Raw genomic sequence first — 24,715 nt, 5'->3', positions numbered from 1 at the left:
GGTTTGGCTCAACTCTTTAAATACTATTTTCCTTTCTGTATATTCTGGAAATGTTCCATTTTTGTAGGGGTTGGACAATGGAATATTTACAAGATTTCAATACTCATACTAACACCATTTATGAGAAAAATATTTACTGTACTTTTATCCCAAAAAGTTTCTCATCCAGTATTTGTTTGAAATTAAGTCTGACTAATATTTACTCACCATTCTACTAATTACAAGATTCATAACACATTCAGCATTCTTCTTGCAAAGAGTAATTTGATCTTCAAATTATACATAAACCTTCGATTCTCAATTGCTCTGGTTGTGGCTGTATTTTTTTTCAGCATGAAGATTTTGTTTGGCAATTATGTGTTGTAATATAGCATGGCCCATATCTTGTAGAGCTGATCAGAGGTTGACTTGATGTTGGTTGATAAACTCAAATATGTTTGAACTCAATAATTCCTTGCATTATTTCAGTTATAATTTTAAAACTTATGCACTTGTATGTTTAAAACAAAAACAAAAACAAAAAAAAGCTCATGCAGAACAGATTAATTTCTCAGGGGTTTCACTGGAAGTCAAACTGGATTGTTTTAATCAGATTATTCTATGTTCAATGTAGGGTTTTGTGTGACTTTTGTGAAAGTACCATAAATATTAAATATTGTGAACACTTTTTTGATTTTGCCACTGTATAAACATGAGAAGCCTCTGCATAAGATTTATAGTTCTGAATATGTATAAGATGTGGCACCACTTCAGTTTTTACAGAATCTGAATGTTTTAACAATATATCTTGTGTATACATCAACAGTTAGTATATTTCTTTCACAAAAAAAGCTTCTAAATTTGTGTGCATATGTACATTTTCAGTGTGATGCACACAATTCTGATCAGAACTTTAGCAAAAGGTAATACTTTTGATTGCATATCAATGTCATATTGAAACTGTGAAATATTTCCTTAATGTATGTTGTTTGTTCCAAGTCAAGCCAATATGATATACAAACACCCTCCAGTGCAACCTCTGAACTACTATGCTAAATTTCTTCTCCAGTGTTCTTTTACTCATCTTTCTCATCATGCTGACTTGTCTCTCCTCTGTCTGTTCAGCAGTGGGAGACATTTAGTGAACGCTCTTCAAGCTCACAAACTCTGACCCAATTTGATTCTAACATTGCACCAGCTGATCCTGTAAGTCAATCACTTAGCTTGCTTGTTTGAAATTAATTTTATTAACACTGAATTTCCATATATTGTGGTTTTAGCTATAATGCATGATTCTATAGACTGCTTGGTTGGGACTGGTGGCAGGCTTATTAATTTTGTCTGCTTATGATGGGAAGAGGTATTTGCTATTTTTCCATTCACTGTCAGTAGCTGAGCATAGGGATTGTTTTTCTTGATTTTTGCTGTGGTGCGAGTGCTATTAAATCTGTGTAAGGAAATGATTTGTGACACACTTACTGATGGATGTATACATTTTATTACACTTCATTTAAAACTTTTTGAATGTATACAAAATGTAATCCATAGAGCCCCAGTGAACCCATAGTCTTATTAAATCCTTCAGCTATGTCACCCAAACACTGACTTCAGCATAGCTTTCTCTTTATGCCTTGCTGGTTTTGTGCACATAAAGACTAATAACTGATTTACCCAGTTTATCTGAACATCTATATCAAACTTCATCTTCTTGTTATATTCCACAGTTGACGTGGTACTTCATAGTCCTACATAACACTACTATTAAGTTACTTTGGAAATAGTGTTTTTGAGTACTTCTGCAGTTACAACTGCACTGATCGCAGCATTAGAAACTGTGCAGAAGTGCTGTGAATAGTGATTTGTAGTTAACACCTTTCCAGGTTTAGGGGCCAGTATATACTTACTGTATTAAATTTGTTTAATTTCATAGAATCCTAGAGATTAAATAAGTGATTTTTAAAAATTTAACAACTCTGCAAAATCTGAGTTAACACCATTGATGCTGATATATTTGTATTACAGTACCAGGCTCAATCAGAGCTCCATTGTGGTAGACACTGTATAAATAGTCCCTGCCCTAAAAAACGTAGTCCAGAAGCTTCTCTCACATCTGATTAAAAAATCAAATTAAAACATCTGCCTTACTACCTAATATAAACACACATGCCTTCTCTGTTTGTGTACTTAATCCCTATTCTTCAGTGTTAACATAATTTACATAAAACTAAGTATGCCCTTCATGGAATAATGTGAAAATACTTCACAGCTATGAAATGCCTCCGTTTTTTACAGTTTACTTACTAGGAAATGCTGGACAATAATCAAGACTGTAGCTATTGCGTTGCTTTGTTCAACTTGCATTTTAATCAGTAACTTATTTTTAGCAGTAACTAGCAAAAATGACAGATGGGAAATACATTTTTTTCTCTCTTGTGGATGATTTTACATACTGCTTTTTCTGTCTTGTTTGTTAAATATTGGCTAACCTTCTTAGAGTCTTGACATATACTTGCCTTTTGAAATATAACAAGCAGCATAGAGCAGTAACACTGCTTGCAAAATTAGGTTGTGTTATAGAATATTAGGCAGCTGTGAAGCTTAGTTTTATTGCTAATGTAACTACTTGAATCTTGAGGCAAGATGAAACAGTTTTTGTTTTGTTCATATATTCTGGTACCAGAAAACTGAATACCGGTAAATCCAAGTTAATGTTGTTTTGCCACCTCTTCATATCACAGTGATCTTGGCAGTGACACCATAACCCAGAAGTTAAAATACTAGAACTTCATGTGGTTTGCTTCTGCTTTTCAGAACCAGTAAGTCTATCTGGAACATCCCTTAGTAATTGACTAAAGAGCAGTCAAAAAATTAACTTTCTTCCTTCCATACCCTCTTTGCTGTAGGAGAAAACAGTTTTCCGGGCCAAAAAAAAAAAAAAAAAGCCAGGGAACTTACATGTGAGGAATAGTTAAGGGAGGAGTTTCACTAAATTTATAGTTTGGGAAAGCAGAAATTGTATTTTCAAAAACTTCAGTAAGAAACAAAACTTGCCTTCTTTTGTTACGGATTTTCCCTTAACTAAATTGGGCAGCATTATATCAAGCTATTCAAAATTTAAATCACATAGGATTTTGTAATACCCATACTTGACAGTACATCTGGAACATTCAGAAGCCAGCAAAGGACAGTTGATAGCTACAGTAGAAGACTGATCTGTGTATAAAAATTTATGTAGAAAGCATAATATCCTTTAAAAATTCTTTAGGCATGAACATGGTTTAAATGTCCACAGTGGTGTTTGAACTGTGATAAGGAAGTGTTCGGTTTACATTTGTGGTATACATTTAACTTTTTATCTTCCCAGTACAGTGCAGGTCAGTTTAAACATGTATACATGTACGGGACCTTGTGAAAATGGGGTAACTGAACACTAAAGCATGTTAGTTTTCAAGAGCAGTTTTAAATTTAAGAATATATTCTCCCCTCCAGATATATATGACTATTTTGCCATTGCCTTCAGTCGGGGTTGAGCACTCTTAGTGCAGAACTTGACTTTGTGGGGATAGGAGTCCAAGATGTGCTAACAATTTATAGAGCATGACTTCACCCATTTCATCTGAGTGTGGCCATAGAAATACTTCATATAGATAACTGTTGCTGAGATCTAGAACCACTGTTCTGTCAGATCTCTGCTTTTAGGTGGCATGTTAGTCATCTCTCAAAGTGTATCTTAAAAAAAAAAAAAGCTTCCATTATGCCTTCCCAAGATATTAATGGGCTCCATGAAATAGTGTGAATTACTGTGCAGTAGAATGTTTAGAAGATCAAGCCCATAAATGTTTCCAGAGTGTTCTAATTTTAAATCTTTGAAGCATCAGAGCACATAGGGGCACTATGAAATGTCTACATCTAACAATCCTGATCTTAAGCTTAAAAAGAAATTCAGTGTCCACATATTTCATAGTGTGGACTACATCTGATGTTTTATGGACACAGAATACACCTGTGGCAACCACACCATTTGGTTACATGGCAAGATAAGAATAGCTAAATACCTTAAATACTTTCTATCTTTTGATGCAGCTTAGCAGCTATAAACACAGCTAGCACCATGTGACCAATAGACTTTCTATAAATCATGAACCAAAGTTTGGACACCACTTTAGAGAAGTCTAAATGCCTGTACATTTGCACTGAGTTTAAGGATACTTGTTATGGACAGTGTTCTATCTCAGGGTTTTATATTGCCGCCCATCACCATAGTATCGAGTTCATAGGAACTCAGTAAATATGTTTGTTTATGAATGTAGACTTGGGAACTGCCATTGAATGCAGTCAAAAGCAGCTCTTAATGAAATAGTTTTAAAACTAGAATAAAACCTTTTCTTCCTTCTCTTCAGGATACTGCTATTGTTCACCCGGTTCCCATTCGAATGACTCCAAGCAAAATCCACATGCAGGAAATGGAACTTAAAAGAACTGGAAGTGGTAAGCTGTTTTCTTGTGCTAATTATGAAAGCAACTGCTGTGTTCATATAATGTCTTATTGAATACTTTCTTATGTGGTGATGATTTTTAGAGCTCGATTTTCTTGCGTAACAATTCTGCCTTATGTTCTTGCACTTAGACAACGTTATCAGGAGATTCAACCAGTATAACTATTCCAAATGGTGGAGAACCTCATGAATTAAGAGGAGCATTCTGATATACACAGTGAGATAGAGGGTTGACTGATGCTATGAGGATTTCTCCTTCTGCTTCTAGATAAGGTTGCTTGGTGTAGATTGAAAGCATCAAGATGCTGATCTGGGTCAGGAGTGAGAGAACTTTCCCAGATTTGCTTGTTCAAGTTCTGGAGGTGCTTGGGGAGCTTTGGGCTAGGACTTGCGACTCAGTTGTATTTAGTAAAATCTAATGTGTAAGATGTGGTCTGCTACTGCTGTAGACTTTCATCTCATCCATTTGAAACCTGCTAGCCTTCCTCAAAGGATTTCTAGGCCCATTCTCCAACATTCCTTGATTCTGGCAATCTTTCATATTATTGCCCAGTCTCTAACCTTAATTTTTTTGCTGGTGGTGGAGTGGGCTGCTATAATGTGCTAACATTATAAATTCTGGAGACATCCAGATAGCTGTAGTAGCCAAAAGTGTGTTCCTTTTGCATCTCTCAGGGGAGAGAAAGCATGCCACTAGGGTGCAGGTTTTGCCACATTTACTCATACCTCTTCACACGGCAGTAAATTAATCTAGAAGCACTCTACACAGGGTTTCACTTGCACACCACCTGGAAACTTCATCAAGTGCAGATAGTAGTTGCCAGATTGCTTACCAGTATACTTCATATGGAGCGCACTTAATCAGTGAATCAAACTGATTGGCATCCCGTTTGTTTCCAATTGCAATTCAGGTTGTTAGGTTTTAATTGTAAAACCCATTGCAGTTTGGGTCCTGTGTATCTGAGATCACTGCTTTGCTGTGCTCTGGGATTTATGATCATATGAGGTGCTTGAACTAATAGTCTATATGGGAGGATCCTTTAGTCTGGAATTTGCTTTTCCTTTACGTCCAACTTATAATAAATTTATTGACCTCCAAAGAATGTTGCAAAGCCTACCGTCCTATGATTTTCAGAAGAATGGGGAAGTGTGGTTTTTTGTTGTCTTTTGATGTGCATCAGTTAATATATCAATTTAGATTTATTTTTAAAATGTCTAATCTTTTATTATAAATTCATTTAGAACTTTTGACAAATGCATTCTATAAAATGAAAATTGTTTTTCTCTTAAAGGCATACTTGTCCAATGTCATGTCTTATACCAGTGTTTATTATTATGGAGTACCTAGAGGACATGGCCCCATTTTGCTAGGCACTGCACAGACATATAACAAATGTCCCTGCCCTGTAGAGTTTACAATCAAGGTAGGCGTTCTGATGCAGGAACTACCTATGTCATGTTTGTACAGTGCCTAGCACAATGGGACCCACATTCTTAACTTAATAAATCCTAAAATTGAAATATTTTATAAATTTGAGTGTAATTTTACAATATTACATAGAAGGATGAAACAAATTTCTTAAAGCATGCAAGGATACATACACTCAGGCGTTTTACCACTGTTGCAAGAAATTAATGTTTTATAAGGTTGTACATTTGGAAAAAAGTATTAGATATATGCATATTAACCAGTGCAATTATATACCAATATTGAAATGTAAAGTTTCAAAGTTCATTTTGATGTATGAATTGAATAGTTTTGTATTAAAATTATAGTGGTGTGGATAGCATCACTGTAGTTTATCTTCCTAAAATCCAGTCAAGTGCCAAATTTCAGTTTAGGGCTGAAACTTCGTTAATGATGCCTTGGCCCCCGAGGAGACGGATATTTTCAGTGTATTTGTATATCACTTAATCTTACATAAAGAGAGTAGTAGTAATCTTTTTTCCACCTAGATCCTGCTAATCCCACTAGCCCTCTACTTGTGAAACCACCTGACCTCTCAGAAGAAAATAAAATGAGTTCATCAAAATTTGTAGCTGGAAATACAGTTGGTAAGTATCAAAGCATCTTTTAATCCAGGGGTGCCCAATCTATGGCCTCAGGGGCACAAACGACCTACCATAGCATTTCATAAGGCCCCCGGCCTGCTTCCACACCATATACTAATGACTGATTCATTAGTGTTTTGTCATCATGTTTACATCATTTTAGTTAATACGAGGAAGTATGTAGAATCTGTTTGGCCCACACAAGGTTGTGCTTAGGTTTATGTGGCCCTCCTGTGTAATTAGGTTGGGCACCACTGTTTTAACCCATTTCTCAAACTTCAAAGGAATGTCAACCTGAATTATTGTTCTTGGTGTGTCTCCAGCTAATAAGAGCATAAACTCTTCCTGGGAAGCAAGAAACTTCTTAAAACAAATGTCCAGCATAGTATTTTGACTTAGAAAGTATCTTCCCTTAAGAAAAGATTATGGGATAGATAATAGCAGATGAAAATAGGTATAGCTTCTCTGACTTATTTGGAGCTATGCTAGTTATGCCATTTGAGGATTTGACCCTAAATCTGCCTTATTTTAAATGGTTAGACTATTTTCTTGTTCTCAGACATAATCCTGGAAATGTAAACTGGCTTCATCATCATTCTTTATCTCAAGCAGAAATAACTTTAAGTAGCATTTGATCCTGCTCTGTCTCAAAACCAAATAGCAATATATTTTTTGAAGATTAGAAAACTGTTGTATACTAAAAGGAGGATGCATCTGTTGTCACGATTTCAGTTCCTTTGGAAAAATTGTGAAAGCCAAAATACCACAATTCCTTGTGATTGACTTTTGACATTTTTTTCTGTGGGCAGTTAACTTGTCACTCTGTTTACCCTGGTTGTAGTAATTTGATTTTTAATACTCTACACCAAATATATATAAAATACTATATAGATTTAATTAGCCTTTTCTTTGTGTAATCACACAGACTAGTCACAAATCAGATGTCAGTCTGAATATCTAATCTCTGTGGTTTTTATTCCTGAAACTGTTTTCCATTCACTTTGTTCATTATATTGCGTAATTTCCCTCAGAAGAAATCAATACCTGATATTAGTCCTCCTGGATCCCTTGTCATGAAGTACGGAGGCAGCTAAAATTATCACAGTGCCTCACACAGCATCAGTTGGCAGAACATTCTGCAACAGCAGCATAAGACAACCAACAGGTCCGTTTTTGGCAACAGCCTTTCCCTTACTCTTGAACTCAATTTCAGTGGTATTGTTTTCTTTCAGGATCACTTCTCTTCTGGCCCCATCTCTCTTTCCCTGTCTTTTTTTCCATAACAGAGTGCTCAGGCCTTACTCAGAAGTCTTCCAGTATGGTGGAGAAAATGTGCAATAACATGCTGTCTTGTAGTGGGAGACTGCTGGTGCACTTAGGGCCTGACTTCTGAAAGGGACCCTTTCTGATTCAAACCTCTTGTGAGAGCAGTTTGGCCTCCCAGACAAGTGAGACAAAAGCAACAGTGCGGAAAAGAAGGCAGCAGCCTGAAGCCACTAAACAGGAGAAGGCAAATGCCATGCCTCTTCTAATTCTGCAATTCCCAGCATACTAGCCTGTATTTTTTTTTTATTTCAGCAATATGTCAACAACCACTCTTATATCCACTTGTGCAGTCTTGGGACTTACTGGGTAAATGTGGGCACATAAAAATTCATTCAGCAAAGTCTTCTGTTTCTCTAGTCATGATATGGACAAAGTGCAGTTGGTGAGGAAATGAAGGCACCTGGTCTTTCATCCAGAAGTTTCCAAAAATAAAAAGTAGGAAGCAAATATGTGAAAAGTGGAAGAAATATTTTATGGACCATGATCCTCTATATAAGAGGGAGACTTATCCAACTCCAAAAGTCTGACCCAGCATCATATTGAAGGCTGTTAATTTGTTCCTATAGTCAGAAAGATTATCTAAATTGAGTCTGAGGAAAGCTGAGAGGATATTAATAAGTAAATAGCTTCCTACCTCTAACTAAAAAGAGGAACCACTTTGCTTCTAAATCCAGCTATGGAGGATATAATTTAAGGGATATTGGTATTTCCCAGCCAAAATAGTGCAGTTACAATAGTTTCAGTAAAGCGAATGCTTACAAATCTCTTGCAGCCCTTTCCAAGTTGAGAGTAATTCCTACCAAGGGCGAATTTCCTTCAGAAATCATTAAATCTGTTTAACAGATGTTTCTGAAGTGGAACTAGGAGTCAGGCCTTCCCTTTTTCCATGTTCTTAGTTAGTCTATGCTAGCCTGATGCAAGGAACTAAACACTGATTTCATCCAAGTACAAAATAAAAAATGTCAAAGGTATAGTGAACTAAAACCTGTCTCTTTTGTGGCACACCTATATGAATGCATTCCATTTTTTTCTCCAACAGCTAAAGGCCTTGAATTCAGTTACAAGGCTATATCTGTGGTTGTGCCTGGAGAAGGCCAGCACATCAGCCAAAAGATTGGTATCCTCAGCTCAGATCAGTCTGTGGCTGCCTTCTGGATAAATCTGAAAGTGGTGGAAATTATTATGGAAGGAGAGAAATTCTACCATCCTATAAGGCCTTAATTGAAGTAAAGGGTCCTGCAACTCTGGATAAACCAGGAAGAATTCTTGCAATAATAGAAGTGTAGTGGAATAGAAAAAAATACAGATCACATACCCCTTGAGCTAATGGCCTGATGTTCTGCTGAAATTTGGCTGTCTCAAATCCAAGACCATTCTCAAACATTGGAAGCCTATGCCTTGCAGAGGAAAAATTGCAAAACACTGTTACAAACTACATATTGAAAATAATTTGGAAGGATAATGCTTATACATATACTTCAATAAACCAATTAATGCAATCAGCTTTCAGAGAACTGACTGTCTCTAATATTGTGACAGAAATTGTGAGGTTTCTTCAAGAATTTTGTTTCCTCCTCTTGGACTAACAGATGGCGGGAGGGACTCAGATAGCCCAGGGGATTACTTTATTCTTTTCTTGGCATTTTACACAGCTGCCCATCACCATAGTAACTGAGCACCTGTGACATGAAATCAATAGCAAAGTCCCTAGTGAACATTATGGAGCCTATAGCTTGTTTCCCTTTTCAGTGTAAAAATTCTGCTTGAGGACTTTATTTTCTTTAGTTTTTGATTGATGTCATTTGGGTAGAAGGGAGTATTGTTCTTGCTGTGGTAGATAGACTTGTTCTAAGAGGAAACATCTGCATTTCCTATGGACAATCACATAAGATTTGTTAGTCTTCTGGAAGCTTGTTTCATAGCCAGATCTCCTTGTCCGAGAATGCTTTGTTCTCAGCTTTCAGGTGCTTCCTTCTGGGCTTTGTGGTCTACATTTCCCTAGAAAAGTGCAACTGTCTTGGTGATTCACAGATCAGATTCAGTATTTAATGTATCTGGGGCTTGAACCATTATCTTTGAAGATCAGAACCAAGACCTTAAACTGGCATCTGAAAATGACTGGAAGTCAGTAGAGGGACTCAAACAAGGGCCTGATGTGCTTACGGAAGCCTAAAACATGGTGGATCTTGTGCATTTTCACATTCAGCTTCAGATACAGTGAATTTCGGTAATCCAGCCTTGAGGTAATAAGTGCATGGATCATTGTGGCCAGGTCCACATTCAGGAGGAAGGAATGAGATTTCCCAATAAGCAGGAAGTGAAAAGACCTTTTTAGACAATAACGTTACTTGGTTGTCTCCCTCTACACAGGTTACTTAATTTTAGAGGGGGAAGAGGATAAACTTTTTCTTTAGAAAGGGAGTTGCTGGAGAAAAGGTTTGCTTGCAGTCTGCCTAGCTACTTGAACTCCTCTAAACCTGGAATTGCAGGGTCACTACATGAGAAAAAGTGAACTCAAGTAACATTTGGAGCAAGAAGAAAATTTTCATTTTTTCCAGGTTTTATGAAAAAAACCAAAACAGCTAAGCAGTGCTGCATAAGAAAACCTTTCAGTAAGAACAGATTTTGAATCCATTACTTATTTAAATTAAATTAAATTCTGGTTAAATCATTTTGGCTTTTGTTATTGACTTTAAGAAATTCTAAAGCAACAGGCTTGTTGAATATTGCCATCAGATGTAGGGAACATAGAAGATTTGCAGACCAGACTGCCACCTCAAAATATACTGGAATACCCTGCGAATGTGGTGGTGGGTTACGAAGAAGCTGGTGGTCTGTATCTACTAAACAAACCTATAGAACACTGCTTTTCTTTCTCCCTGACTTATCTGTTGCCTACCTTGAAAGAAAGTGTTCTTCTCTCCGAGAATACACTCCTGCAGTACTTCACTTTTAGAAAGCTTTACTCAGATTAGAAAATTAGCATTACTGGCAGAATTGGGGGGAAATCTAAATTCTAAACTGTGTGTAACAATGGACTTTTGCAGTGTTACATTTCCCCATCCTTGTAGGAGTTGCTCACGCTCCTCCAGTGTCATCAATACAAGGGAAGGGAAATACTGTTGCAGTTCATTGTATAATGCCTAAATTGCCTTATCCGAACATGTTTAGAAGTAACCATCCCGTTACTAAAAAAAAGTCCATAACTTTCTGTTGGAGTGATAAAGCATGTTTCCTGCCCAGAGAAAGTTACCATCATTCACTGCTCTTCTGTATAGATACCTGGTTGACTGAGGCATCTTGTACCTTGAGTGACTCCACACACATACCCAGTACCCCAGGCTCAAGATATAGATCACTTCATGCACTAAATAGCTAACTTATATTATAACACTTTTCTCATTTCTGTAGACTTGATGGCTTGCTTACATATAGTTGCCTTAAGACACATAAGTCACATAAAAAATGCAGTTCCATTTCACTGTCAGTGCCATTTAGAGTATTCATAAACTTATTGATACTCTGATAGAACCTTAGTGTGGTAGTGTTATATTTTTGTCCATTATTTCTTATACTAATACGAGACAGAGTGAAGGAAGTGGTGTAGGAAGTGGTATCAGACATAGCCATTCATTGACCCTGGTTCATTCTAAATTTAGAAAGCTAATCTATACCCAACACAGCACACACTTTTGTGGATTTATGAAAACTAAGTACTATTCCAGTTGATCATTTCAAAGATGCTGAATGAAAATAATCTCCAAGTTTCCACTCTAAGATGTATAAGAAGCTTTTAAAAAGCAAGGGAACTTGGTCTGTTGAGCACGGATAGTAGTAGGCAAAGTCTACTTCTACCTTGTGAGCAGAGGTTTTTGCAAGAGTGTCACTTGATCTAATGTTTACACTGCCATAATATATTAATACAGTTTTTCAAGTTTGCACAGATACTGCCTTTGCACACAGAGTTGTTCAGGGAATGGTTGAATTCTGAACCATTCCATACACAATGTTTTAGAGGTCTGTTAAAACCCTATTGGATCAGGGGGAGTGCTCTTGAAGTTTCTTACCGGTCAGTGCTGTTTCTTAGAAACTTGAATGCCCCCTGATCCAGGCCACCCGTAGGTTTTCTAAAAGATGTATATATTTAGATATCAACATTTTAATTCTGTACACAGTTCCCACAGTGAGTAGGTTTTCCTTTCACACCTATATATATATCTAAATATTAATCTATGCATAGTAATTTTTTTCAATTTTTGAGTGCTGAAACTAAGTGGCAGTGATGCCTCTGGCTGCCTCCTTATTCCATGATAAGGAACTCAACCCAACTGCACCAGATATAGGGACCTACAATCTTCTTTTAAAACAAAAACTGACAGGGTGAGAATGTTTCTTAATGTAAAGTTACCATCTCTGCAGGATTCTCACCTCTGGGTCTCAGCTCACTAGTGACACAGATGGAAGCATAGGCTCCATTATTTTGGACCTCTCAGGGCATAAGTAATAGGTAAGAGCACAGACTTCAGACCCCACCCACTGCTCTTACACCATCACAAATGTTGCCACCTTTGGGTCTCCATTTGGGTGTCCTGTTGACTTCAGTAACTGAAGGATTTTCCTGCAGGAGCTGCGTCTCTGCAGCTGTGGCTTTAATTGTTCATCCCACCCCGCTTCAATTGCATTGCATAGCTATGGGAGGTGTGGCGTTTTGTAGTTCTTTCAACTCTGAAGGTATTTGTGTCAATTATATTTTCCTTTGTTCTGTCTTGTGGAGTCACCACTGCTTGATGGTTGGAAAAGGAACATTACTTAGTGGCTTCGAAACAATGTCTACATAGTAGAAACATGTTTATGGATAGCTGCACTTCCTGTATGCTCTGCCTGAAGTCAGGTGGGCTGTGCAGGGATGTCAGTCTGTCTACAGAGGTCACCAAGTGTATTTTGACATTATAGGAATTTCTCAAAGCTCCTCTTAAGGCCAGCCCAGAATGCTTTCAAAAGATAAATCCTCAGATCATGAGCCTGAGGTGGCTTTAACAGCTGAGCACTGGGCATCTGTCTGTACCACACAGCTTCTCTCTAGTCCCAGCTAGATAGCTTCACCAGTCAAGCATCCTGTAGTAGCCTTTCCACCAGGGACTCCAACACAGTCCCCAGTATAATTTTGGTCTCAGTGTTTTGAAGTCAACACTACAAACTTATAGCTTGTTGGATGCTACAGATGCTACATAACACCTCTATAGCATAAGTAGATGTCTTTCTACAGAAGGCAATGAAGTCAAAGGCCATCCTTCATTCTTTTATGTCTGTCTTGTCGTTCAGATCCATCTCTGAAGGGCGGGAAGATATGCCTCACTTAAAAAGCTAGCTTGTATTGTCAGCAGCTGACTTCCATGGTGTTTAGGGTACTCGGCCTCAATATCAACAGCAGCATAAAGGTTTTAAGTTTCCTTTCAATGAGCACCAAACATTTTTAAGGGTTCTAGAATATATTGCTAGCCAGCTATTTTTTGTAGTTTGCCAGGAACTATTTTTTGGAGGCATACTATATCCTTTTACCTCCTGTGCTCCAATCATCTTGGACATAATGTGGGTCCTGAACATATTCTGTAGAGCTAAAAAATTAGTTTTCTTAGTCTAGTTTGAATCCCTCCTCCTACTCAACCAAGAATGCTTTTGAAAATACTCTTATTCATGAAAGATACTATAAGAAATCCAAACCCATGCCAATGAGATAGATGGGATTTTATTTTACATGCTTCCTGGTAATTAAATACAAGGAATCTTGTGTGTCATGGATCTCAGGGACCTGAATTGATTTTTGGTCAGAAATTCTAGATAGGCATGATACACCCCAGGAGAACTCTTCTAAATGAAGGCTGATATTTAAAATGGTAGATGGAAAAAGCTTTGAAGTGTAAACAGGACAATGTGGACCTCTTTACATTCTTCACAAGCTGCTTGAATACCTTCACCATGAGATTAATTTAGACTAACTTCATCCAACTACATTTGTCAGTTACTTTGGTGTCTCATGAACTAGTTGACCAGTGTCACTGTATCACCTTGTTTTCAGATTCATGTGGGTATTGACTCTTTTTTGGAAGCCCTTTGTGTCATGAAAGATTGTGTTCTGCTCAAAAGGAGACTTTTCTTATGTGGACTTCCATTTTTCTGACTGCAATAACCTCAGATCATAGCCAGTCTCATGCTGTAATGATTATCGACTGTAAACCGTGCTTCACCAGAATGAATCAGTTCTATGGACTTATGTGAGATTCCCTTCAAGATGGTGATGGAAATCCATTTTAATGAACCTGTTGTTTTGCCAACATTTGTTCCACCTCTACATTCACAAATTGGTGTGAGAGCCTTTTCTGTCTGCTTGATAAGTTTAGTGATTCTACTGAGAGCTATTTTGATCCTGACAGTCAACCCAACTTTAGTTTCATTTGACAAATTCCCAAGGCAATTATCACGTAAAAGGATTGTATCTAAATAGTTCTGTGTTTGCATCTCGCGTTGCTGCAAATTGGCAAGCCTAAAGCTGAAAGCCCATGTCGGGGTTCCATTCAGTCCAAGACAGAGCTGCTGCCCTGCCTCAGGGTAATTTCCCTTCTCAGACACATGTCCAGCAGTTACATGCTCTTGATTTCTATACATCTTACAAAGGTTTTGCTTGGTTTGCTTGGTTTTGCTTGGAACCTCTAGGAAGGAATTCTGCTTCAAGGCCTCAGTCTTGCAGAAACTGTTCACAAAATATAGGAGCCTGTACTCGTTAGCTGCTTGTTTTTGTCTTCACAACATTTTGAAAATACATCAGAAGTGATAAGCCTGATGCTTAGGTCTTACTCTTCATCTTTTAAAAACAAAATATACCAACTTGTTCACATAGTTGGCATTGTCTTAATTTGTTATGTTAACTGTTGTATTACTGTTACTTTCTTTGGGGACTTTCAGTTACTTAACTCAACAGTTTACAATCCTGCTCAGATATCTTACAGGGAAGTACGACAATAAGGTACATATTTCTTTTCTGGACTTTAAATAATCTTTTATATTGCTGCATGCATAATCTATTGCTGTTTTTAGCATAATTGAATTGTGATAAATTAACACTGCCGAAATGAAATTTTGTACTTTCATTCTGCCAGCAGATGGTTACAGCAGTTCAGACTCCTATCCTTCAGATCCAGAGCAGATTGGAAGCACGGTAACTCGGCAACGGTCAGTAGAGTAGTAACAGAAGGAATATCAAAGGCCAAATAAAACCTGTTCCCTCGTGTTATATGGTGGAAGTGTACTAGTCTGCCCTTAATGTGCGTAAAGTTAAACTTTTGCATTGTTTGGTTAAAGTGGCAAGCCTGGAATTGGCTAGTCAGCTATTATTTGGTGTTCAGTCATGCGAACATTCTACTTGATATATAAGGTTCCTCCAAGAAAACAAGGAAGCATAACCACACTGGGTTGTCACCTACTATACAGCTAGTTTCTTCGATTTAGAAATCTGTAATGGTTGTTATATATAAGTACTAAATATTTACTAAATAAAAATATCATCTATAAAAGAGGTTGTAAAAACACTGAAAATCTCCAGTGAGTGGGGGCTTTATAAAATAGGACTGAAAATTAGTTTTGCCATTAAACAGCATAGGATCATTTTCAAAGTTTTAATTTAAAACTAAAATAATTAGCGTGACTTCATGTAATTAACATTATGAAAACTGCTAAAATGAACAAAAGGTGTTAGTAATTCATTTGTAGTGCAGCCGCCTGAAAACTGTTTTCCAATGTTACTTAATTGCAAAGCTGATTTTGTCGTCGTTGTATATACATCTTTACATAATCAGGATGGTGGTTTCTGTTGATGTAGCTATAGTCACTCAAGGTGGTGTTGCTACACAAACAGAAAAACCCCTTTGGTCAGTGTAGGCTCCATCTACATTATGGGGTTATGCCGACATAGTCTCTGTAGTATAGATATACCCCAAGCTTCTTTTTTAATTAAATGACTACACCAAAAGCGTCTAGACAAAAAATCTCTTCATTCAGATAGTACTACAGCAACATAAGACTATCTCTCTTTAACCTCATTCTGAGTTTGGCCTTACTTTGCATTTACCTTACATGGTGTAAGTCTTTGCAAAATTTGCATCTGTGGTTGGACCTTGATATTACTAATGTCTTGCATTTGTGACAGCTTAAAATTCATACAAAATAACAAGACACCGAAGAATAAGGGCAGTATTTCTCAGGCTCTTAAACAAATGCACCAGAAACTTCAGATAGTGAAGCTAGCATTCACATCTGCAAACATACACTGAGACTTCCTCAGTTTGATCATCCTCAAGGTGAACTTGCATATTAGTGAGGCAGAGCCACGAGATATTCAGTTTTCTTCAACACCATCCCACTTAACAGTAGAAAGCAACTCCTATTCAGGCTATTGACAGCAACTTGCATGTTATGCACAAGTCCTGATCATATGACTACCTGTTTAGGTTGGATACTGCATACCCTCTCCTGAATTAACACTTGAGCTTGTCAAACACTGTTGGCTTCCACAAACATAACAGTAGGTAATAAGTAAGAGTGCTATAAGGAGGGCTAATAAGGATATTGAAGAGCAAATAGAGGTATAAAAATAAGAAATTAAGTTATATCAGAAGTGAGAAACACAGGAGTCTTTCTTTAAAAAGTAAATTTGGCTGGGGAAAAAGGAGCTGGTAGTGGCTGTTGATCTTGAAACAAGATTTCTTCATATAGATGTTTTGGGTTGCACTTTGCAATTGAATTTCTACTGGCTGCCTAAACCTCTACAAAGGTTTATTTGTTTTGCAGGTCACATTCAGGAACATCTCCAGACAACATTGCACCACCCCCACCTCCACCTAGGCCTCATCCTTCACATTCTCGATCATCATCTTTAGATATGAACAGATCCTTTACAGTCACAACAGGTAGGTATATTACTCATCTGTGTGTTTGCTACTTTGTTTAGTATATATTTATCTTAAACAAAAAAAAATTTTCTCTGGAGAAAATGTTGAATTTATTTTTAAGTAGTGTTAGGTTTGAAGTATAAAACTGAAAGTGTTAAATCCACTAATTGCTTTTATTAAAATTTAGACTCTGTTTTAAAGGATAATAGTGGCTTAGTCAACAACTTTATTAACAGTTAGTTCCTAAATAAAATGCTGATACATGAGAGGCAGTGTATTCAAGTGGATAAACATGAGAATGGGAGCCAGGAACTCCGGTCACCTATCTGGGGACTACACATTCCAATATCTCAAAATTGAAGCAGCAGGAGTTCTTGACAAATGAAAATTCAGGAGACGAGTGGTGGTAGATGTATAGCCTCAGAGAATTATTAGGGTAATTTACTGTTTATGTTGTGTTTATAATTTCAGCTCATGACCTTAGAGCACTATATAAAGGTTTTTCTGATGGAAAAAACTGAGGTGTAGATAAGTTTACACAATAAACTAGTGGTGATGTGAGGAGTAAAATTCAGGTCTAATCCTCAGTCTTTGGCTTTGTGCTTTTGCCAACTTTGTGTTTGACCAAAGAGGCCACAGTATTGTAGCCTTATTTATAGTTTTGGTTTGCTTTAATCAATTACCAAGGTGAGGCTTTACACTTTAATCTGTGAGAGTTCAGCCCACAAGATCAACTATAGTTGAGAGGTTATCAATAGAAGGGGGACCCCCTGGTGTGCAACAGAGACTACCTGTGCTCTTTCTTTAATAATTTCTCTTAATAGCCAACTAAACAATACACATCACAGTCTGGTAAAGGAGAAACACCAATTCAGAACACATACTATTTAGATTTCTCTCACCATGCCTTGCTGAAAAGTGTTAATCATCCTCATCCTCATCACTACCCCCCGTGGTTATCATCCTGACATCTGTCCCCATAGGGACACAGGCCAGGATACAGCTTTTATGATGTGTTATACCGACCCCCACTGGGCTTCATACATATTTAGGAAGGTTTTAACCCCTTATCTTTATTTGAAGTTTCCCTACACACTGCTTTTGGGGAGCCTTGTTTTTCATAGGATAACTCATTAGTTCTCATTATCCTCATTAAGATTTGTTCCCTTATCACCATAGTAAAAGTAACATTAAGGAAGTCTCTATTATTTCACCCTGGCTACCAACAGTTATCTTGTGGTGTCATTATTATCCAAACTCAACAGTTATTTTCAAAACCTCAGGATATCTCAAACAGACACAAGCTTGGAGGCTTATTATCAACTTACTTATACTAATTTATCTTTATAATGTGGCTAATTTTTCCTAAGGCCTAATTGGCTAAGCCTGAGGCCTATTGATCCTGTGTTACAACATTAATTAAATACTTATATTTTATCTCTATATCTTAAATATACCTGACACCTTTTATCCTTGGCTACAGTATAATTGTGGAATATCACTGAAAGACAGTCAGTTATGATAGCTTTTGTGCAAATAACACTTACTTGCAGCTTATTTTCACATTGGCAGATTGGAAAACTAGACACATGTTCATCATATTTGCAATGAGTATGTCCTAACACATAGAAATAGCCCCATCATTCGAAACCTGTGTCTCTTCACAGGACAGCAACAGGCTGGAGTTGTTGCCTACCCCCCTGCAGTGCCTCCAAGACCACAGCCCTCACAGGTGAAGTTGACTTATTCTGTTATACTATCAATTTAAAAATTTTTAAAAGTGTGTGTATAATTCTTTGCCCATGTGCCATTTTTCACTTTGCTGAATATTTAACTTTGCTCTAAAATGTGGGTGGCAGGTAAGCACATCAAGCTGGTCTTTTGGAAACATTGGGGGTGTGAATGTGTACCATGGCTTTCAAACCTAAGCTTCTGCCACCTTCAGGGATTCCCCAAAAAGATGAGGAATCTCTCCTGGGGAAGCAGTGAACTAAAGGGAGACATTCAGTCCTGAAGTACTTCTCGCCTGAGGTGAAGGGGAAGAGTCTCTGGTCCAGGAGCCAAATGGGGAGAGGAGGAAACTTACAAACTTTTGGACACCCACCCCAAAATATTTCCTAGGTACCAGTACAGATATATGCTTCACAAATACTGTGGCATGAGTTGGGAGTGGTGTGACATACACCCCTTGGCAAAAGGTCCCCTGTTCTTTGTAAACAGCTCTCACCTGAGATCTGACAAACTCATTACGCCAAACATATGTTGGACATGATATTTATCCATGATGTGTAACATGTAAGCTATCTACAGAAAGCATGTAACCTGTCAAGACTCAAAATCATTGAGAGACGTATGTACAGGTAATATTTATGGAATAATGTATTCATCTAAAGTATGCTTTATGGACATGGAGTTCAATTAGCCACCTGAGTAATGTGAGTGAATGATGCTCCATTAAAGTAAGAGGGAATTGTCACCCCTGTTTAGTCAGTTGGCAAGGCAATGTAAGGTTCTATTGTCTATCCTTGCCACATCCCAAAATAGTCAATGGAAAACCATCAAAGAAAATTACAAGCAGTCCAAACCACTTAAAGGTAGAAAAGAGATTCTGCAACAAGGCAGGAATTCACCCTGCCTGTGAATAGAAACAAGACTGTTTTCCGTATGACGCAGTTCCTACGATAAGGAACTTTGGTATAACTTACATCACTGAGGGGTGCAAATAATCCACACCCCAGAGCAACATAAGTTATACTGACCTAAGCGCCATTGTAAACGGTGTTATGTTGGCAGGAGAGCATCTCCCACTGACATAGCTACCGCCTCTCATGGGGGCAGGACTTAAGTTCTCCTGTCTTATTACCTAGGGCGTCTCCACTACAAGTGCTACAGCGGTGCAGCTGCAGTGTAGATGTAGCCATAGTGTAGGGAAGGACACTCAGGATCCATCACTGAGGAAATCCCTTAAGGAGCAGGGGGTTTCCATGAAAGCTTTTATCCTGGTTCTGGTGAAACCAGTCTGCTTTCCAGCAGGCTGAACTTTGCAGGGGAAGCCTATTTCATTATATACAAAAGGTAACTTGTTAAGTATAGGCTCAGGTTTGTATTTTATTATTGTTTTTTGTTGTAAGTGGTTAGCACCATCACTTTCTCACTAATTAAATCTTTATTCTTTCTTAAATAAATCTACTTTTGTTTACTATAAGTGCTATGTTTACAGCAGTGATGGTTTAAGGTAAAACTGGTAAATTGGGGTGCACTACACTTTTGATTGCACTACATCTTTGATTGGAAGTTCTGTGATTAGTCAATATTGGGCTGTAGCACGGGGGAATCATTCAAAGTGATTCAGGGATTGGGGTGCACCTATTGTTAACCTGCCTGGCGAAGGAAGGACTGACAGTGTCCAGGAGCTGAAACCCAGCTACCATAAGAAAAGACTCCTTCTCATTGAAAGCAGGGGAAACAAGGTGACTCATAGTCCTGGGTATCCTGAGAACGGTCACTGATGGCACATACAGTTTTAAGTGCTATGAAATCTGCCCTTGCTCATGTTCATGTCTCCAGCATCTTGTTTTGGGACAATTATTCATCTCTCTTTCAATTGGGGGAGTGCATGGGGAGTTTCTGTACCAGTGCATGAGCCAGATGATTTTGCATGTGAGTAGTCTGAGTAGCAAATACAAGGGTGTGTTGCCAAATACTCTCAATCTATCAAGGAATCTTTTGTGGTTTATTTTGTGCATTTCACAGCATTGTGGGAAGTCACTTTCATATACTGACTTTCCATGGTCCTTCTCCTTGATTATTTTTATGGGTATTTCACAAAGCAATGGAGAGAAGAAAAACATTTTCAAAAATAGGGAATGCTACTGCAAAACCATCAAAAATGATAAGTGGGAGAGGAGAGGAGGTGCAATAGATGAAGCTACTTTTAACTCCTTTCTTTTAACTGACTAAATTTCAGGGGAAGATGCCCCTTTAATTGCTCCTTTTTACAAGTTAATTGAGGAGTCTTGAAATATTAAATTTAGATGAAAGGAATATGTAGTTTTTCATCTTAATTGAAAAAAAAAAAAAAAACCAAACCTTTAAATCTTAGAAAACCTCTAAATTATGTTAGTCCTTTGCTTTCAGCTGAGTTGTAACTGATTAGTAAATTGAACATGCTATGAACTTTTCACTTTGAATTCAAGTTTGACTATGTTCTATATATGTTTATCTCATTCATAAGATGGTGTAGCTTCATATGTTGTCCCAAATAGGAATGAAATCTGAACATGAGGCAGTATATCACCTGTCCTGGCACCACTTCCAAGCCTAAGTAATCACTTAAAGCCAAAAGAATATCATCTATTCTTCTAGTGTTCACAAGGTTCTACTTAATACATGGAGTTTAGCAACTGCCCCATGAAGTTTCCTGATGACAGTGCGAAGTCCTATTTAGTTAGCTTCAGGGGTTGCTTCAAAGTTATAACAGCATCAAATATAACCTAAATATTTAAAATGGGTTCTGAGTCAAATTCATTCTAGTTCATATTGGAATTGTTAACAAACAAAGTAAATCCTGCCTTCATGCATAGCCTTATCTTAGAAACACAATTTGCAAATTTTTTTATATGCACTTTGTCATGTTAGTAATTAGCATGTCACAGTAGAAAAGAGTTTTATCTACTGTACTGCCGGCCACCTAATTTTTAAATATTAAAGTATTAACCTCGAGGCTGGGATAGAGGGATTTCTCAATTTGTCTTCCCCAAAGTGTCAAGATACTCTTCTAGAAGTAGCAGTTTGTAAGCCTCCAGCTACTTATTATATCAGTAAAAATAAACTGGGAATCATTCATTATCCTTAGTTTTTGTTTTTCTGATAGGAATTGAGTTGAAAGTGGCTGTTGCAAACTAATCCTAAAAGAATGCTTAACTTCTGAGAGATGTCAGGGTGTAAAGGGGTCAAAAGGGCTAAGACAGGTGGTTGATAAACATGTATATTCATAATAGGGGAAAAATAAAGGTTATACATCCCTTAATTATTTGTCATAGCCTTCATCTTTCTACTTCTCGGAAGAATTTTGTATAATTTCCAAACCATTTTAAAAACAAAATGTTAAAATTAACAAGCTGTGTGCTAAAAAGCCACAGGCTACATCCAGAAGTGCTTTAAATCATTGAGTGTGCTATTTTTGTGCTTGAAGACACTCTTCCATTGGTGGTATCGGTCCCCACAACACTCCCAAGCAATGAACTAACATTTTGCTCCGGTACACCCTGGTATTGCTGTATGGTTTCTCCTCTCACACTTTTCAATTCTGAATTGTTGTGGCGCCTTTAGACTCCAACATTCCATCTGCCTTTTGTGTTGTTCACTGCTGTTTCAGTCGAGCTACAGTAGAGCAGTTTGGAGGGAGGTTAGGTTTTATCCCTTCAAAGAGAAGTACATTTGGAAAAATGGAAAAGAAAACAGTTTAGGTGAAAGTAAAGAAGTTTAACTTTGCCACTGATTTTTGTGCCATTGATAATGGGCTACAAAAAAATTCTGCCCTTTGTTACAAATGCAGTCATTTTGTACTTGTATGGTGAGAAGCATGTTTGTTCTAATGGCAGGACAGAAGCTTCCAAACCTTAGTACAAGCCTAAAAAAGGCAGTAATTTCTGCAGTAATACGTTAATTAAATAATTGTCCTTGGTTAGCATTCTGGCATAAACGCATGTTTGGACAAGATTTTGCTCCTATGTTATGTCAGTTATTTCAAGAACACAGGATTAGTAATTACCGTTACCTTTGTTTTGCTATAGGGTGCAGGTCCTCATGTGCATCGCCCTGTGGATGCTGAAGGCCTAATAGCTCATACCAGTACCTCGCCTCAACAAATACCAGAACAGCCAAATTTTGCAGACTTCAGCCAGTTTGAGGCATTTGCTGCATCAGGTGTAAATGAAGAGGAGGAGGAGGAAATTGAAACACACTCAGAAGTCTTGCAGGTAAATGGATATATTGTGGACCACTTAATGTTATACATTAGTGTGCCCTGTTAGTTACACCCAGTAGACCTTGAGTAAATCACTTCTTGCCTGTTTCCCTTCCCACTGTTTGTCTGTTAAGTTTGTTTAGATTGTAAACTTTTTTGGGCAGGTACAGTCTTATTGTGTTTTGAATAATACCTAGCAGAATGGGGCCCTGATCTTGGTTGTGGGCCTTTGTGTAACAGTTTCAAATAAGTCTTTATTATTTGGGCATCTCTTTATTTTGATGTTAGTTCCAGGAGTAAGAGGTTCTAATTTAGGGTCAAATGATTCTGTCTTGTTGCTGTCTGTCATGAAATGTAACTTTCCTACATATCTCAATGTGATCTTGTTGGAGATCAGAACTAGTGAGAGTAGTGTGGCCAAGGGATTTACCAGACGGTCTGGTAATCAGCTACCATTCTCTCTCTCCGTCCCTGAGTCTTTAAAGAGGACTTGGGCTCACATAAGAGACTTGAGAATGTTAACTCTGTTGGTATAACTGGAGAACATACTAGTATGACCTACCTCGCTTTCATCCTAGTTGTTACAGAATTAAATATTTGCTGAAAAGTACAGTGTTTCTAAAATCTAATTCTTTGTAGGTTGAAAAACCCGCTGATTCTGCAGGCCCTCTTAGAGTTGCCAAAACAGATGGAAGAGTTGAAGAAAAGGCAGCTGCTAGTGTCCCTGTTAACACGGTATGTAAAATGAACTCTAAGGGAAGAGTGTAGGTTCTAATGCATAGAAGAAAGTATATTAGAACAGTTGCCAGTTATTGACTGCTATACCTGAGTTTGCAGAAGCTTCTATTTGAACCCAGTTTTCCAGGGCTCAGAACTTCTTGAAATATTTACCTTTTTGGTAACACATATTAACACACTTGTTGGGCTGATTCCATCAGAAATTATCACAGTGGAACCTGAGTATCTGTAATGATCAGATCATTACCCAAATTGATTCATATTGGGATTATTTTTAGGATTTTAGAGAACAGGTGGCTGGAGGCCATTATGCATTATATATTTGCATACCCCCAGGTCAACTACCACTCCCTTGAAATGAGTTGTTCTCATTCAGTAGCTCTGATGCCACCTGAGAGAGAACTCAAGTAGACCTGTTATGAGTTCTAAGAACTCATAGAGTAAAGTTAGTTTCACAGAAAGTTTTGCATAGCCAGTTGGTTTGAGTAGAAATACAATTTATTGTGATATTTCCTTATGGGCTGTGTTTTACCTCACAGGGAAAAGGCACCACACCTCTTGCTCCACCACCAAAGCCTATTCGCAGAAGATTAAAATCAGAAGATGAGCTGAGACCTGAAGTTGAGGAGCATACACAGAAAACAGGTGTCATAGCTGCTGTTCTTGCTTCACAGCCATCTATTCCTAGGTAACCCAAGATGAGTATGAACACATCTAATATTGGGAAGTTCACATTTAAACAGCAAATAAAACTGCTAGCTTACAGAAGAGCTACAAGCAAATTACAACGTGTTGATTAACTATTAGTAGCTATAAATCAGCTATATAAAACTACTGTGGGAGCCTTAACATGAATGTAAAGGGTTTTTTTAATTAGATCCTCCAAAGAAGTCCCTGGTAGTGTTGAGATATACTTAATAAGGCACTCATATTTTCTGAATGAAAAACTTACTAACGTTTTGCAAAATACATTGACTGTCAAAAGTGCTCTGTAAATATTAAATAGTGATATTGTTCGTTTTTAAATAAAGCTGGTGAATATGGATAGTCTTGAACTTAAATGTGCAGTTTTCATATCCTCCTCTATCCTCTAGTCGCTAGACACAAATTAAATTAAAATCAATGTGCTATTGTGTCAGTAGGAAGATGCAAATTTACTATAGCAATTTAAGAATGTTATTCATTGTCTTCGTTCTGTAGGAAATGGGTATGCA

General features: G+C 37.5%; 1 protein-coding gene across 10 annotated transcripts in view; it reads left to right on the top strand.

The window, feature by feature from the left end:
* Positions 1–24,715, top strand: part of REPS1 (RALBP1 associated Eps domain containing 1) — a 106,674-nt gene that overhangs the window by 78,323 nt on the left and 3,636 nt on the right. For 4 of the 10 annotated variants that reach the window (XM_067542325.1, XM_067542322.1, XM_067542319.1 and 1 more), the window contains exons 10-18: positions 1,105–1,185; positions 4,380–4,467; positions 6,432–6,530; positions 15,008–15,080; positions 16,695–16,813; positions 18,463–18,527; positions 22,591–22,776; positions 23,403–23,498; positions 24,041–24,189. In XM_067542325.1, coding sequence (XP_067398426.1) covers positions 1,105–1,185; positions 4,380–4,467; positions 6,432–6,530; positions 15,008–15,080; positions 16,695–16,813; positions 18,463–18,527; positions 22,591–22,776; positions 23,403–23,498; positions 24,041–24,189 — 956 coding nt within the window. The remainder of the gene's footprint in view (positions 1–1,104; positions 1,186–4,379; positions 4,468–6,431; positions 6,531–15,007; positions 15,081–16,694; positions 16,814–18,462; positions 18,528–22,590; positions 22,777–23,402; positions 23,499–24,040; positions 24,190–24,715) is intronic. The other 6 variants (XM_067542323.1, XM_067542320.1, XM_067542328.1 and 3 more) reach the window with 3 other exon arrangements.

The sequence above is a fragment of the Emydura macquarii genome, unplaced genomic scaffold (genome assembly GCF_026122565.2).
Source record: "Emydura macquarii macquarii isolate MOO-44397 ecotype Brisbane River unplaced genomic scaffold, CSIRO-AGI_Emac_v2 contig_705, whole genome shotgun sequence".
NCBI classification, from domain to species: Eukaryota; Metazoa; Chordata; order Testudines; family Chelidae; genus Emydura; species Emydura macquarii.
The sequence above is the reverse complement of the archived record's forward strand: the minus strand, read 5'-3'. Positions and strand labels throughout refer to the sequence as shown.